The following is a 17,647-nucleotide window of genomic DNA, read 5'->3' as shown; positions in this document are numbered from 1 at the left end:
AAGGGGTTTAGTATAAAATAGGGGTTTGTTCAAGTTGTATAGGGAGTGTTACGTTTAGGTTGCCCCCAAAGAAATCGGAGGAGACCAAAGCAAAAATTTTTCAAACAAACGTAAAAATTCTCCAAAATAGTCCAATTGCAATTTTTGGCCGGATAGTTTATTTATTTTATTCATTCTTCTACGTATGCTAAAATATTTAACTTCATTTCTAAAATTAGGACACGGAAAGTTCTTTTTCTTGTATAATGTTCATAGCAATTCAACCTGAGATTCAACCACATAACATCTTTTAATGCTGTTTAAATTGTGCCAATTGACGAATTTTCTCATCGGGATATTAGGAGCAAATAAATCCTGTGATCTGAACGAGTTCAATTTTTCGTCTTTATCAATTTTATTAAGACTGATAATTCAGATATAGCCGTTTATTGAAAAAGATGAAATCAGGTAAGATTGGTTGCATATCTTAAGGGGCATTTGACTTGTATGTTTAAGAATTGAACATAGGAGATTTGTTGAAATTACGTACTGTATTCCTACGTTCCTTAAACGTATCTTTCAACTAAAGTTCTAAGTTTTCCTGACCATTACGTTAAATTAACGTCAAAAAAACCTGCGTGATTTCTGTACGACATTAAACTGCCCACTTTCACAGTTTCGAAAGAAAAGGGTTTTCTTCGATCAAAGTTTATTAACACAATTAAACGCGTCACCTGCATTTAAGCGTGTACAGAAATCATTGGGCCAGAAAAGACGAAAGCAATGTTACACTACATTTGCGTGGTTAGTTATGTAAATAATTAAAGAGGCAATCGTATCCAATCGAGGAAAAATCGCTGAAACGTGACGTTCCGTGGTGATTGTTTGATACAAAGGCAATACTCTGGATGTAAAGTGCGATGTTTCCGGCGCGTATGCTTAAATTGCATTAAAGGGATTAACCTCCCTTCAAGTTCGTAACGAGGTCCGAGGGTGTAAATAGTACAGTAAACATAGAAGCTTATAAGGAGGTAACCTAGAACAAATTAGAGACAAGCCGGTTTTCGCTAATATCGATTCATAATGACTTGTAGTATAACATACTAAAAGTCCCATTTGGTAAACTTATGCCAAGTAAGGAAAAAATGGCACCCATTTTGAATTTTTCCAAAAGAGAATTTGCTTACGACACGTGTAACCAAGGCAACGAGCTACCACATGTGCGTTATTAGTCTCTTATACCACTTGCAAGTGCATAAGAGGCATTTTTATACTTTATACTTTATCTAAGCAAGTTCTAGCGGGGTGGTGCAATGCTCGCACTCGCTTTTTCCGTCGTCAGTTATAATTTCCCTTCAAAACCATGCATGAGCAATAAACAACTTCCTTATTTGCGGAGCAATTTGATCCAAATTTTTGCTGTAGGTACAGCTCGTTTATTCCTCGAAGAAGCACGAGAATTTCAGTGTAAGCCCGGCTACTAGATGTGCAGTAAACAGTGGCGTATTTGCGTGGGGATGTTGAAAGTGTCATTAACCCCTCGGGCCAAACACAACTTTTCACTAAAGGTGAATTGCAAAAATTACGTTCAAAACAAGGCCGTATGGTTGATTTTATCCATCAAGATACCGCAATTCCTTCCACAGGAAGAATTTTTAAGAAATAAAGAAAACAAGAAAAAATTTATTGCCATGCTTATGATTTTTTTTCATGAAAAAGGAGTAAATGCTTATCAGGCTGAAAGAGATGCAGATGTGATGGTTTGCTTGACAGTAGTACAGTTTTGCTCTAAACATAAGTTTGGGACCCTTGTATCAGAAGATACTGATAATAATGGTTTTAGCACTACACCACTGCATCCAAAGCAATTTGTATCTACTTCGTCCTGCCAAAGCAGGGACAAATCATAGAAATACTTTTATTTATTTATTTATTTATTATCCATCTCTTGTTCTGGGCCCTTAACAGGCATGCGCCCAATTACAGAGTGACCAGCATAATGCTATTAAAAAAATACTTACAAAATGAGAACTGTCATGCTGCTGTCACTTTTAGAAATCACAACCCTAAATTTCGCCCCCTACCGGCCAAACGATTAGAGATAGCTAAATTCTGTTTGTGCCGGTGTTTTTCTCTTTAAAATTGAGCTCCTGACATCTAGCTTCATTTTTTTCTATCTCTTAAAATAAAGGGCGTAAGAAAGTGTCTAATTTTGATCACCCTGTACAGTATGACGTGAAGACCCAAACTGATGGTTATCAATCCGGGGATTTGGTTTGGTTGAAGGCATGGATGACGTTTGAGCATTGTGAGACACTGAAACATAGAAATCTGTTGTATAAAAAATTAAAGAAAAATCCTGAAAATTTAAAATTAAAACAGCGCTTTCCGTCAGTCTCCTTAAAGCTGAAACAATATATCCAAACTCAAAAAAGCAACTATTATTTTAAACTTTTTGAAACCAACAAGGATGACACCAAAAAACAATGGCAAACTGTAAATGTCATCTTAGGTCAAAGAAATGAAAAAAACTGTATTATGAAAAATGAAACTCCATACATATTGATATATGACAACCTAGAGATTGCAGATGAATTCAATCACTTTTTCACCACTGTTGTAGGCAGGCTTTTGAAAAATCTTGACTTGATGGTTTAAATATGTGCACATACAGGGAGGCTTTCTCTTCAATACATGTCAGTAGCTCTTTCCTACTCTTGCCCACTTGTAAATTTGAAGTCTCCGATATTATAAATAATTTGGCGAATTCCTTCCTTGAAACGTTCCAGATCTTTTCAAACGTTTTCGCAAACCTTCTCTCTGGAATGTTCCACTGTCCACTGCATATGTAAATTTGACCTCAGTTCCTACTTCGATGCTTTCTTGTTATGTTATAGATTGTAAGTGATAAATTGCAATTACCGTAATAAATTAATCTATTTTAAGATGCTGTAAATTTATCGTTAATTAACAGTGAATAAATAAAGGACAAATTAAATTTACATTACATTATCTTTCCAACTGGGGCTCTTATGAGATGTACCGCGTATAATAATCATCTGCGAAGTAGAAGCTTTTTGTGTACCTTGTAGTATGACTAAAGTAATTAAAATTGCATTTCACAAATAACTTTCTTTCTCATACTTTTACAGAATTCGCGTAAATGCAACAGAAACTCCATTGTTATTTTGAAGAATAAATATGTTTTCAATGTGGATAGTGGATGAACTTCCTCAACTTTACAACTGCACTTTTGTAGATTCGAAATTGGAGTGGTAATAAGTTTCGACTACGTGATGAACTCGCTATTGTAATTGATTTACTGCATGACAGTGTTGTACGCGCATCTCTTACGTGGATTATTACTCGTATTTACATGAGACTTCCAATTTAACAAACCGTGTAGCTTCATACAAGCTACCTGTTTCCATTTTGATAAAACCATTTTCAATGCCTTTTCCCTTTATTCAGTACCAGTTTATTGTTTAATTATTTTATCGGGGATTATTCTCGTCAGAAGTTTTCTGAAACTACCTCGTAGATCTCCATTTTGATTGGAGGTATTTGGTGGCCAGCGCGGTCAGAAGCACTTATATCCGCAAACAACGCCACGGCGTTTTTACAATGGGCAAGTTCGTGATACAAAATATTAAGTTTTTTTGCATGATGTTAACGTGGTAGATTTGTCCTGTCGATAAGCAAACTGATTTGAAGATAATATTTTATTATGCTCTAGAAAATTGAAAGCAGTGCTTTATATAGTATTAATTACGTATTTTTTTTTACTATGAATGATCAATACTTTTATAAAATATTTAGTGGAGGGGATGACACCATTGAAAGTAAGAGTAATTGCCCCGTGCTTCAATGCCACTCTTCGTATAGTTGAGGGATTACTATATGTATTTGTATTCCAATACTTATTTTATTTTTATCTATTCCATAATTATCCCTTCCATCACAGGCTTAACTGGTTTTAGGACGTTCCTTAAGCTTCCCTGTCACTTCCTTGATGCTGTTGTCTTGTAGTTGCATGATTCATAACTATTCGCTTTGATCAATTTAATACTATTTATCTTTAGACTCGCTTCTTCTACCTCTCTACTCTCTTCGGATTCCATTCGAACTCCGCTTCTGTGTTTAACTTCGAAGTCAAATTATTGAAGTTTCAAGAGCCATCTTGCAACCCTCGGACACGTGTCCTTTTTAGTCATCGACATATTTAGCGAAGCGCAGTCAGTGATGATCGTAAACTTTCGTCCCAATAAATAAATACGAATACCCCATCAATAACAATTTTTCCACAAAGCCTCTAAAAAATCCACAAAGTCCTAGAAATTGTCATATTTCGTGTACGTTCTGAGGCCTAGGAAGTAGGAACTATACATTTCACACGTTTAGGAGGCTTCTTTGTAGGACGATTGTGGGACAGCATGTAGATCTTTTATTTTCATAAGTGACTCATCACTTTTTTCCGCGTTCTTCGGTCAATAACGTAAATTCTCATGGTATATTTAGCTTTCATTTCATTTTCTACCGTATAAATCTATCTTGGACACTCCATATCCGCAGATTGGTTCCTTTAAGGATATTATGATTACGTCAAATATGCATCATGCGGTAAACTCTTAAAGATAACCGACAATTCAAATTCAAAAAAAATTAAAATAACTTACAGATATACGGCCCTTCCTTGAAACAGGCTCCTTCCAAGAAAAAGCAAATACTGGATCGCTTTAGAGTAGTATAACTGAATAAAGTTGCATCTGGTAGCATGAAAGCTTTCAGGATAGCGAAGCTTGTATTAACCTCGACCGCGTTCAAAACTTGCGTCAAATACGTAAATCGAGTTGTTGTTTATGCACAAGAATAAAAAGCCAAATTCCAACTACTCAGCACACGCTAATTTGGCGCTTGTGTAGCTAACTCTTCTGCTTTTTCTACAGTGAGGTTTTCCGTGCGCATAAGGGAGGGTAATAATTCATTTTGGAAATTTTTGTGAATGCCTATCCTGAATTGATTCATTGGAGTTTTGTCTAAAAACGTCTTTTTGTGTCTCTGAAGTCACTAGTTAAACATCATCAGTAAAATCTCGTGCCCTATACTTTTTAAACGCGTTCATCGTGTCTCTGGTAACTTTTGGATACTCTAATTAACGCCTCTCCAGGAATTTTTGGCGGAGAAAATTTTTTAATGAAAGTATGTTTGCGTTCGTCATATTTTTGATCTTTTAATTTATCATCACCCAGAAAAATGTGTAGGCGTCGCCTGAAAGTCTATAAATTGGGATGTCTAACGTCGATTTCCTACGTCCAATTGTCAAGTCATGCCCTTATCTCGAGTTTGCGAAAATATTCTTTAACATTCCTCCCATCAAAACGTTCGACAATGGTTGTAAATAACACAGTTGGCGTGACTGTGGTAAAAACTGGATTTGGGGGTGATGTTGCGTTTTCGCCGGCGTTCAAATTCGGATATAGATCTGTCTTGGGCATTTTTTCTTTATTTTTAGTTCTGATAAAATCTGATTATTATAGTTTTTCCACCTTTTGTGAAATCTATACACGCGGTGAGGGGTAGGTAATAACTGGGTTGATTTAACCCACCTAGCGAAGATGAATTAAAATTTTTTTCAATTGCGGACGTACGCGCCCCTGTCTTATTGAACACCTAAGGGGTGTTGTTTAACATGTAATTGTAACGCTACTTGGAATGCTTGGGAGTGCCTAGGCTCTATACACAATACATACCAAAATGTAATTACCGGAGAATAAAATTTGTTCTTAACTTAGAAAATTACAAGTAAATTGGGGACTTACCCCTCCTTCTGAACTACTACCTGCCAAACCACTAACTACTGGTCGTTTTTCTAGCTCAAGAGGTGCCTCAATCTTCTTCCCGCACGATAAGCAATTTTCCAATACCGACACCCCTTGGCTAATTCTATTTGTACCACATTCAACGTTGCAGTTTTGCACTTGTTACGAAACTTATTTGATTTTTTTTATTTCTCCTTTATAAGCCCTGCGTTATACTTGTTATTTGAGTTTTCTTGTGAGAAAATGCCACCTTAAATACGATTAAGGCGTCTCAGATTGTTTAACTACGACCCAGTTTTGTTTATGCCACGACGTATTGTTTTCCTGGGCACGAAACTGCTTTGCGTACTTTTCCTCCGACGTTTTATTTGCACAAGCTTATACACGCATTTAAAGTATGACCCTACTCCAATTCAGACCCACGAACGATTTATGTTTCTTTTCCGCGATTTACAAAACTTTACACGGAAGATTTTATATCCTCCAGTAAGCTTTGTTTGCGACGATATCTGTAGGCACTTGGAAACGAGTAACGCTTCACTGTCATTAAGCACGGTAATCTTGAAACCGACACCTTCTTGCGACCAAACTCAAGATGAATCTCTATGATCGAGGAACTCGTTTCTCTTTCTAATTTTCTATATATAGGTACCAAAGTCCGCAGACGAAACGGACCCAAAGCAATTACCACGATGGGCCACGATTATATCCTTTACTGTAATAAAAAATGTGATTAAACTATTGTTATTATAGTTTGATTGGTGAAAATGTATATTTATATGCGGCATCCACTCCACAACTACGTTATAATAACACTTTCTCTTTCTGTTGCAGACAATCCATCCAATTAACTATAATAGAAGAAGATAGTTACGAGAAAGACGTATTGTTTTATGTACAATTAGGAGAACCGCAACTGTCAGGTGGTAAGATTTCTAGTTCATGGCGTTTTTCTTGTTAGTCTCATTTTTCCATGTCTACTTATTCATTTCCATCTATTCTCTGCTCTGCACTCTTCTCTTCGTTGCTGCACTGCATGCTAAGTAAGTAAAACATATTTTTTTTGTTTTATATTATTATGGCAATATTGTTTGTAAAACTAAAGGTTCTAACAATATGCTTTTAACATTTTTAAATTGTTTGCGCCGATTTCTTCTCCTTTATTGTCTTTTCAATTTGAACGGACGCATAAGTACACAAAAACTGTATTGATCTATTTTTGCTCGAAGGTTACGAATATTGCAACGATGAGGGGGAAGCCCTTTAGTTTGATGACTCATTCGTTGCAAGTAATGAGTAAACTGTGTCCGTCTGCACCTTCTCTCTGTGGGGACTGACTGAAACTCTGTAGAATATTTACTTACCAAATGCAATTTGGGACTATGATATAGCTTGGCATGCCTTCAATAATCTCTTAGCGCTAGGGATGCAATTAAAAAACACCCCAATTTCCTGAATTTTAAACGGTAATCTTTTAGAATTCGTTTTGTTTCCAAATGGATACATTCCACACAAAAGCTGCAAACATGTTCTTTGTTATAGGAAATACGTTAAGACGATCACGATGCCACTATTAGTAGTCCCATCAATCGTAAGGAATAAGAAACATGTTTTAAAATCTAAAAGCAGAGAAAAAGCATGTTTGCAACCTCAATATGGAATACTTTTGTAAATGAAACGATCAAATTAAAAAATTACCGTTTCAAATTGAGGAAATTGCTAATCTAAAGTGAATTCTTCCATTTTCCGTGACAACAAGATGTGATCGTTACCTATCCTGGCAAATTTTCTAACGTTATCAACCGAAAATCCTTCTAAGGGTGCAAACAGATCAAGTTTGGATTCTTAACTGTAGGGAAATTTGAGTTTAAAAATGAACTAAAATTAATTAGCTTTTAAAAATCGTATAAGAAGGGAAGTAATGCAAATGTCCAGTATTTTTACATTTTAAATGTTCTTTTTAGCGTGCGTGTATTCAGAAATAAAGGTTTCTAGGGTTCCATTCTTCTTTGAAAAGGACAAATTGCTCAGTACTGGAATGATAACAAGTAACAATTTAATTTAATTACATACTAATCCACCGATTCTCATCGTTTCAGACACTGCCACCTCTTTTTTAGTAATTTTGCGGACCCCCCCCCCCCAAGCTAAGCTAAAATTGTTAATTAATGGACCCATGAATTTGGCAGACTTAATGAAATGCTGAAGTCAATCCAAGTCCGGAACCCTGAAAGTCATGTTCGATTTACGTGAGTACAACTGCATTTGCCAACCAGTGGTTGTAAAGAAATAGGAGATACTAAACATGTTTGAGAGCGACCCTACCACTAGAAGAAACGTACCTACACTCAAATTTTGGCATAATATCGGTGGTCGCAAAGTTATAGATGTTTTACTTACTCAAACAGAACGAGGGGTGGGGGAGGGGGGAGGTAGTTTTCTTTTCGAATGTCCGAAATGTAGTGAGAAAGCTAATAACTGTAATTCAAATTACAGAAACAAAACAAATGAAATACATTTATTATGAGTAAACAAGAAAATCAAACTCTCCTACAGGCACTTAAATAATACAAATACCCAATGAACAAAAAATATTCCTGCTGGCCAGATAATTTCACCAGGTATAGTAAACAATATAGCTAACGATTAATTCTAAATAAACTAATCGATTTTGTTTATTCATTGTTAACTCGAATAAGATACAAGAAATAAAGATAAAAATGCGTACCTTTTTGTTCTTTCCGTATGTAATTATCTCCTATTCTCGGTTAATCCAAACAAACCGGCTTCAGTTTCGCGAAAGTAATACTCGAGATCGTGATTACTTATGCACAGAAATAAAATGCCAATGTTTCTTTGTGTTGCTATTAAATTTTGACCAATTAATTAAGCTAGTTATAGATCTGGAATCTCCACCCACGAAAGTGTCAAACCGTGTCTTCGAGTTCCAATTTGTAAAAACTACTATTCATTAATGAACGGCTTTGCTACAAATTAGGATACCTTTCAATTTTTTATATATAAATTAAAGCTGCAAGTTGCAGCACGCACTTTGTCGCCAATTTATCACAAGGAGGTCCTTAACGATGCGATTGAAAAGAAATACCACTGACGTTTTTGTTTGGAATTTTCCACTCAAAATAAAAACTGGCAACACTAAGATAGTACCTAACCGCTCGCAAATATGCGAAATAATAACATTCTCACAACGAAATAATACGTGCGAACTCTTTGAAAGGCAAACCTCGTATACTATCTAAAATCTCCGCGCATACACGGTCGCTTTTTATTTTCAGACGTACTTTCGTTCGTGTTCGCTATGAAGCGGGCGCATGTATAAATTTTCCTATGCTTACCAAAATACAACTCAAACCCAAATTTTCGAAAACGACTAAAGCGACATTTTTCCCTTCCCCGCCGCCTTAATTCTGCATTTGCGCACATACACGCTTTATCTCTACATTCCATGTTAAAAATAACTTTGCTAACGATATAATATGAATTTCCACAACTTACATACATACGTATTTCCTGCTAGTTAGCAATAAAAACGCAATCAAATTTATATTGGAAATAGATTACACGTTACATATGATATGTAGAAGTTCAATATACGTAAAAAAATATCCTGCATTTCTTTAGAGATTTAGAAAAACGCTAAAATAATTGCTGAACAATCCGTTTCATATAAGTTCGAAAATCATGGTCATGTAAGTTCTGAAAAACCAAGGGTAAAAAAACTTAAAAAGTAAAAAAACACCCCTATTAATAAGCATTATCAAATGGTAATTCCATACAAATTATAATTCTAAACAAAATAAAAATGAATAGAAGCCAATTAATTGCATTATAAAGCTCGAATGTGAAACTGAAATTCGTATCAACAAAATCTATCTGTTTCGTAAACAATTCCAAATAAACAAGAGCGCTTGTTTATTATTTTATTTAAGCAATTATATGGGCTTTCGTAGATGTTTGTGTATCTCAGGTTTCCAATTAATTATATCCTATTATTGCTCTTACCGTGGAAGATCGATACATTTTTGCTCGAATAAACCGCGTACCAGGTAAGTAGAATACAGAAAGCAAATGCCTTTATTGTATTTAATCACCTTCAAATGTTCTGGGCCAACCTTTTATGTTACTGTTAAACCTATCTAACAGAAATTCGCTTTTAGGTGAAACATGAAATTGTATTTAATCGCTATGAAATGCTCTTTAGAATCCTGCGAGTTTCTTAAGATTTATTTGTTATTTATCATATACAATGTGTTCGAGATAAGAGGATCACCTCAATATTCCTTTTAATTGGCGAGTTTTTCAAAGTTTATGTTTTTTAACAATCAATTTGCTGTACGACAACGTGAAATATACAAAGAAATGTATAAAAAGCTCAAGGAAACTGTAGATTCGTGTAGCTAACTATCTACGTCCATCACTATCGGTCATACGCTATAGAAAATGGAATTCCTCAGCGTTTCCGTACCCTTAACTGTGTTGAACGAGAGCTAAATATACTATCAATTATATCATAGAAAGTGCAAAAAGTATTGGTTTCTCATTCCTCTCTGAAGAACGACTATATGCAATTCTTTTTTACCAACAGGTATCTGGTATTGCATTCAATTATTGCAATCAATCTGCCAGACCGTAATTTGAAAAAAAGGCAATAAAGGAGTAGGTAATGCAAGGTTTGTGCCGCTAGCGCGCTTGAGCCTTACTTTATTTATTACAAGTCTCTCAAATTATTATAATTTCTATTCTTAATTTTTATATCTTTCAGATTGTTTAAAAGTAAAAGAAAAGCATATTTTATCACTCAATTGATTTCTATTTAGATGACGAAGTAGCAAGTTTAGCAGCGGAAGCCGAAAAGAAAAGGGCGGAAGATCGAACCGAACGAGAGAAACTTGCTCTATTGGGAAAGCCACGTTGCGGTGATATCACACGAGCGCAAATACGCATAAAAGAGAGTAAAGAATTTAAGGTAAGTTTAAATGTCCTTTCTTAAATTAGTTTAAACAGTAGCCAGGCAATTGCATTTACTTCAATTTTCATGAAGTCACGTTCAGAATAAATGATTACCACTTTACCCTCTAAACAAACATTTCAAACGCTATAAAATTCCGTTTATAAACGTACTAAAACATCGAAGTTGGCTGGTCAGAAATAAGTAATAAAGCACCCAATTTTCCGTATAATGCTCGGATCTGGGATCTACCGAAAATTTACCCTAGATCTAATTCATCAATAAGGAGGTGACGGGCACTCTGGTCATCTCGCCTAAAAAAACACTATTGTTAATCTCCAAAGGTTATAAATGATTTATGTAACATCACCACTAGATTTCCCTCCCTAGCCAAATGAATAAATAATGCTAACTCATTCATTTTAAGTTCCTGGGTGAAATGACAGCATCGGCAGGGTCATAAAGTTGACAAGTTGCGTCACAGCTCATTATAGCTATAGCAGGAGTGCTGGAGCCGAGTTTTAGTAGTCAACAGGAATGCGGACAAACCTTAACGATAAAATGTTCCTATACTAGGAGACACTAGGTTTTTACGTTGGCCAACACTAATGTAAGGGATTCGGAAGGTAGAAGAGCGAATGTAGCTTTTTTTTTGTTAACGCCTTCTGGAAAATGTCCCCAAATTCCATTTAATCGTTGACAAGCCAAAGGGGAAATAAAGCATTGCAAATGATATTGGAAACACAACAACGAGCGTTCTGGAATTTTATCTTCTGCAAATTCTATAACGCGTCTCTCTCTTCGGATGAATTCTGGACTAAGTCTCCCTAAATTCAATCTAATATTATAGCCAAATCGTGAACGTGTTTCTGTAGGTACTTAAAATTAAAACAAATAAACTGAGTAAAAACATAAGTTTCTGGTGTATTACGTTTTTTAAACTGTAATAGAAAGTGTTGACGGTTAATCACAGAAAACGTTGGGTCGGCGCCCCATTTCTCCATAAGCGTCGTAGTGCACTGGGGAATTGAAGTTGAACGCGTCATAGCTACTAATGTAATTACACCCACTGTACATTGATTTTAATTCCGCTATCGTCTTTAATTGGATTATAAGGACGAAGACTATATGCATCTCCCTCGTGTAGCTGTCACTATTTGAGTCTACGAGTATACTTATTTTGTTTCGTGCTATATTTTATCTCATTCTTATACAGGGTGTAATTTAAAAAAACGCCTTGTCCGAATTTAATGCAACAAAAACCATATTCAATTACTGTAAAAATACTACACCACGGCCATATCTAAAATATTTTAAATTATTATTTTCGACTTATATATTTTAAATGGCATGAGTAGGTACTTATATTTTTTTAATTGAATTTAATAGAATTTGTCCAGCTAAATTCAATCATGAATATCAAAGTTACTTTTGATTGGAATTTTTCACACAAACAATTAAAAAATCTAATTTTTCAAAATTTTGTAGCATGCCATAGAAACAGCCTTCTTTTCATATCGAGTGTAACAGAAATGGTGATAATTTTTATAGTATGCCATGGAAAAACATTAGACTTCAGTATGGTTGCTGGTTTAAATTTTTTTAAGGGATTTTGCAAGTGTATTTCGAGTGCAATAAAAACCGCGGGCAAGCAGTGCGTCTGTATCGCGAACGATTCCGCAATCGAGATCCACGCAAGTGTGCTGGGCTGGAAGAAAACATGAGCTTATGGTTCCTTTAAAAAACCGAAGAGAGAGGAGCGCCATTTTTTAAATATGGACGTGGAATTGAAAGAGAATCCACAAAGTTCTACTTCGGAAATCGCAGCAAACATTTGGACACCCCAGCAAACAGTTCATGCGGATTTAAGACGACATAAAATGAAGTCGTACATGCCGCAAAAAGTACTATGTAAATCAATTGCAACAAGATCCACTGTTTTTTTAGAAAAAATGGTCACGTGAATGTGTATTTAGTAACATAATCGAGATATTCATCGAAATTGGAGCTGCGAAAATCGGCGAGTTATTGTGGAAACGTAACTTTCAGCGAAGATTTAGTTTAAATGTGTGGAGCCATTTTTTATTTATGGAACTCTCAACCAACAACAGTACCATGACCATAGGTACTGAATGGCAAACTTCGGGATTTTTTGGAAGAATTACCTCTTGCCGAATTAGATGTGTTGTAGTTTCAACAAGACGGGGCCGCACCACATAAAGCTCTACAAAATGTAAATTTGTTACACCACCATTTTCCGGCAAGGTGAATTATAGAAGTGGTTAGAGTAATTCGTAAGTGCCAGTTGTGCACTGAACAAAATGATTGCATATTTGAACAATTTCTGTAGAATGAACAGCATTTTAATATTGTGGTTATTTATAGAAAATGTTTGTAGTAATGGAGTCATACTGTTTGCTCGCGATTCCTGTTCCACGCGTAAAGAGGATTGTTTCCATGGCGCGCTACAAAATTTTGAAAAATTGGCTTCTTTAATTTTGTGTGTGAAAAATTCCAATCAAAAGTTACTTTGATATATTAATCATTGAATTTAGGGGGACAAATTCTATCAAATTCAATTAAAAAAACATTTAAGTCAACTATTAGTAGCCCCCGAAAATAACATAATGGCATTTGCATTATTGCCGGTTTGCAGTTATTAAATATGGTTTTTGTTGCGTACAGTTCCGACAAAAACTGTAGCTTGTGGCGTTAGTTAGTAGTGCACTTTCACTTTCAAAAAATAAAAAGTGTACTTTTGCACACTCTGTCTGTCTCTCTGCCTGAGTCACAAAGGCTACGGAACTACACCACTCACAGACTTGGTATTGGTGTCATTCGATCAGAAATTAAAAATTATTTCATGTTTGTATTATCGTTAAAACACCAAATGTCCATAAGGGCTATTAAAATCGAAGAAAACAAATTTAAAAGTGCATTCTTCGCGTCTTGCTCACAATCGGCTTAACGAATTTTTAGATTACACCCTGTATTTGCGACCTAATTTCATATTTGTGACCGGATTTTTACAATTTTAACAAAAGTTGCATCTTACAAATAGGAAATGAATGCAAGTGGAAATGCGCTTTATGTAAATCGTTTACGATTACTTTTTAACTTGTTTATGTGTTCTTTTTCTATATTTCCCACATTTCTATCTATTTACGTTAATTTTACAATAACGTACTACCTTCTTTGCAACCTCTAATGCTCGAAGTTACCCCTATTGGTTACACTAGTTTGGTGGAAAAACTGCTTTTACGTATAGATTAGGTGGTGGAATATTAAGAAACGTTCCCGTGCTTACTACTTGTTTCATTGTTTTAGGTAGATGATCTACCTATTGTAATAGTACCAGTATATTTATAGGTTTATACAGTGCTATTTATTAAAAAGTAGACATACGGATTTACGTGTATTGTTTTTCCCTATGTCTACTTTTAAACGACAAAATCCTTCTGAAGGGCGCCTAATTTTATGCAGCCAAATTAACTTCTTAAATCAAATAAAGATCGGATTGTCATATTAATTAATATGAATATTATTTCTTTGGTTTCACAGAAAATAAATCCCTTACGCTTCATAAACTGTTACCGCCACTATACCAATTACGAATTAACAATATCAACATTTTCTTCAGTTGAATACATCACACATGAACGAGAATAGACATACGGAAGCCAAAACGGCATTATTCATAGTTATTTATGCATCAAGGGCATTAAGGCGATACTTATGCCGAGGGCGATAGAGCCCGAGGGTCTCCGGCCCGAAGGATTGTAAGTCGCCCGAAGATTAAATATTGAGTAATGCCCGAGGTGCATACAAAATTTTATTTTTCATCGTTCTAAACAATGCATTTCCAATTCCTCGTTTACCAGGTTCGCTGCCACCTTCTCCCCGGTATCTCTACTACGTCTTCCAGCTCCCCCGCCTGTTCCCTGTCCTTTTCTTCTGTCGGCGCTGTAAACTCCACCTCTACCTCGTAGTCCCCCAACAGGCACATTGCTACCTTTTGCAACAAATCTTTATCTTTTTCATTACACATTTCTGAGTAAGTACTTTTCTTCTATTCTCTCTTGCGTAAGCCCTCCATCGCCATGGACATGCCTTCCACCTTTCTATATAGTCTTATAGTATGCTCTCCTTATCACAGGTGGGCGGGTGGTTATCGTCTGACTTAATTATTTTCGTTCAGGTTCGCTATAAAGCGGTACATGTGTAAATTTCTTAACATGTAAATTCGAAAAATTACCCACACCTTAACCCATTAACGCCCAAATTTATTTTTTTTCAAATTTTTACTAGATGGGTCTGAAAACTGGTGGCATTTTAGGTCAAAAGTACTAAGCAATCAAAATTTTAAATTTTGGTAAAGCCATTTTTGAGAAAAGGGCTGTCCTCATTTGAGGACATTGGGCTGATGGAAATACAAAACATTGAGGAAAATATTTTTTTAATAAAAAAGCAAATCAAAACATATTTTTAAAAAATGCATACAAATGCCCTAAAATAAAATTGTTATCTACGGTTTTTTATGAAACTCAAAAAAACAATCTGGAATGCCCAAAGTAACATTACATTTCTGGCAATATGTTGTTGGTTTGCTAGAACAATTTTGCTGTTGGCATCTACGTTGCCTCTCACGTTTGCCGACATGATGGTTTTTAGTTTTTTTGAAGTACTTGCTGTACTCATTGGTCTTCCTCGCCTTATCCTTGTACCAGAACCAAGTTTTAAATATGTATAGGCAATTTGCCTACGAAATCATTTTATTGGCATTGTTTCTGAATGTGTCATGTTATATTATATAATATGACTGTTCACACCTGACATGTCTATTACACGAGTAAACAGACACCAATACCATTTTTTCCCTTTTATTGAGATATTGTGTTTGTCCAGCAGCCAATCATGGTGATCAATACCCCCCATGTATAATAAATACATGGGGGGTTCTTGATGAGACATGGTTGAGGAACTAACACAAGTTCTTTCAACTCTTTACTCCAGCGAGGAACTTGCATCGTTGGAAGTACGGTGTCAAAGTTTGTTACTAAAGACACACACTTACTTCTTCCAAAGTTTTGAAATAACGGGCGATCAAAAATGAGTTGCTGTCGAGTCGCCTTTGGAAGTTCAAGTGAAGTACGATTTCCCCTTCCAAAAAAATTCCAAAGGTGACTCAACAGCAACTCATTTTTGATTGCATTGTATTGTCCACTCGTATCTGAGAAAAAAAAATAAATCACAGGAACGCCCAATGTCCTCATTTGAGGACATCAAAATATTCGGACTTATTTCGTAAAATTCTTTTACAAAATTATCTCATGCACATTAATTTCAATAAACACATTAAGTAAACATTCAAAAAAAACAATAATGGCGTATTTACCTGTTATCTCAAAAACGTAGAAGTCGCAAATGGCCGCGCGCGCACAATGTGTTAAACTACGTCAACAAATCTGTCCTCACCAGTTTAGTACTCAAAGTTTTGAAGCAAACTTGGGGTTATATTGCTAACACGTTCCCTTCTAACACGAAATCTCAACACGGCCCTTAAAATACATGCGTCTATAGTAATTTACGAGGCCCTTAGTGAACTGTCCTAAAACGAGGACATTGGGCGTTAATCCTTTAAAACTTAGTTACTTGGAGCACGTGACAAACCAATACGAATGTTATAACGGGCGATCATAAATGAGTAGCTGTCGAGTCGCCTTTGGATGTTCAAATTAAATACGATTTCCCATGTGAACAAAAATTCCAAAGGTGACTCGACAGCAACTCCTTTTTGATCGCATAGTATTAGGAATCTGACTGGAACTATAAATAATATCTGTATCTGATATCGACATTGCCCACTTGACCGCCAAATAAGCGCCACAAAAAAGGTAAATTTTGCTCTTTTCTACATAATCTCTTATTACCTTCAAAGCAGCGGTATCCGAAAACAAAGACGACAATAAAGTTTAAATAATTTCTGTAAGAATTAACTCTACTACTCATCCAGAAAACGGAATGAATTCTTGCAAAATGTGGTGACCTTAATACTCTTAAATAGGACAATGATGAGTTTTTCGCGAAAAACTTCTGGAAAGGATTAAAATTAGCTCTTGAAACGAAATACACGTACACGAAATTTCAAACGTGTTCACTTACGCAATGAAGTTTGCAACTTAGAACGTGTCTTGTATTGACAAATAACTTCAATGTCTAAAAACCGATTCTACAACTACAATTCTTTTAATATAGCTGCGTCAAAACCAGAACGTACATCTCTCGACGTGTTAAGATTGATTACTTTTCCTCTACGATACGCGACGTACGAAATGCTAAATAACGCGCTTTTACAGTCACACCCCAAAAATACAGAAAACTCCGCTTTCCTGTCGATTAACCGTGACGTCAACGAAATGCTTGGCACTACTCAAGATAATTCAACCTACATGCGAGATATGCGACCAAATGGCGCCAACAATACAACGGCCGAAATTTTCCAGCGGCATTTATATCTAACTGGAAACCACTCCAACAGAGACCCGAGATTCAATACCAAACATTTAATACAATTTCAACAAGTTAAAAAGTAATCGTAAACGATTTACATAAAGCGCATTTCCACTTGCATTCATTTCCCATTTGTAAGATGCAACTTCTGTTAAAATCGTAAAAATCCGGCCACAAATATGAAAGATAGCGTTGCACATGGGCAATCCATTTTTGACGTGCTACTTCAATTTCAGTTTATGAGAAGAATTTCATTTCAATGCTTTTCTAAATAAGAAAGTTGGAACTGCGCATGCGCAAACCTAAATTTTAAAACTAATGTTAGATTTTCCTTTGTTCCAAGCGCCTAAGTATCAAATTGCACTTAAAT

General features: G+C 35.6%; 1 protein-coding gene across 1 annotated transcript in view; it reads left to right on the top strand.

Moving 5' to 3' along the window:
• Nucleotides 1-10,809, top strand: part of LOC116169000 (sodium/calcium exchanger 3-like) — a 39,402-nt gene extending 28,593 nt beyond the window's left edge. The window contains exons 2-3 of the mRNA XM_031485032.1: nucleotides 6,633-6,724; nucleotides 10,637-10,809. Coding sequence (XP_031340892.1) covers nucleotides 6,633-6,724; nucleotides 10,637-10,809 — 265 coding nt within the window. The remainder of the gene's footprint in view (nucleotides 1-6,632; nucleotides 6,725-10,636) is intronic.
• Nucleotides 10,810-17,647: the final 6,838 nt, after the last annotated feature.

Source organism: Photinus pyralis, unplaced genomic scaffold, assembly GCF_008802855.1.
Source record: "Photinus pyralis isolate 1611_PpyrPB1 unplaced genomic scaffold, Ppyr1.3 Ppyr1.4_LG4, whole genome shotgun sequence".
Taxonomy (NCBI): Eukaryota; Metazoa; Arthropoda; class Insecta; order Coleoptera; family Lampyridae; genus Photinus; species Photinus pyralis.
Note: the sequence above shows the minus strand (reverse complement) of the source record. Positions and strands in the feature narration are given on the sequence as shown.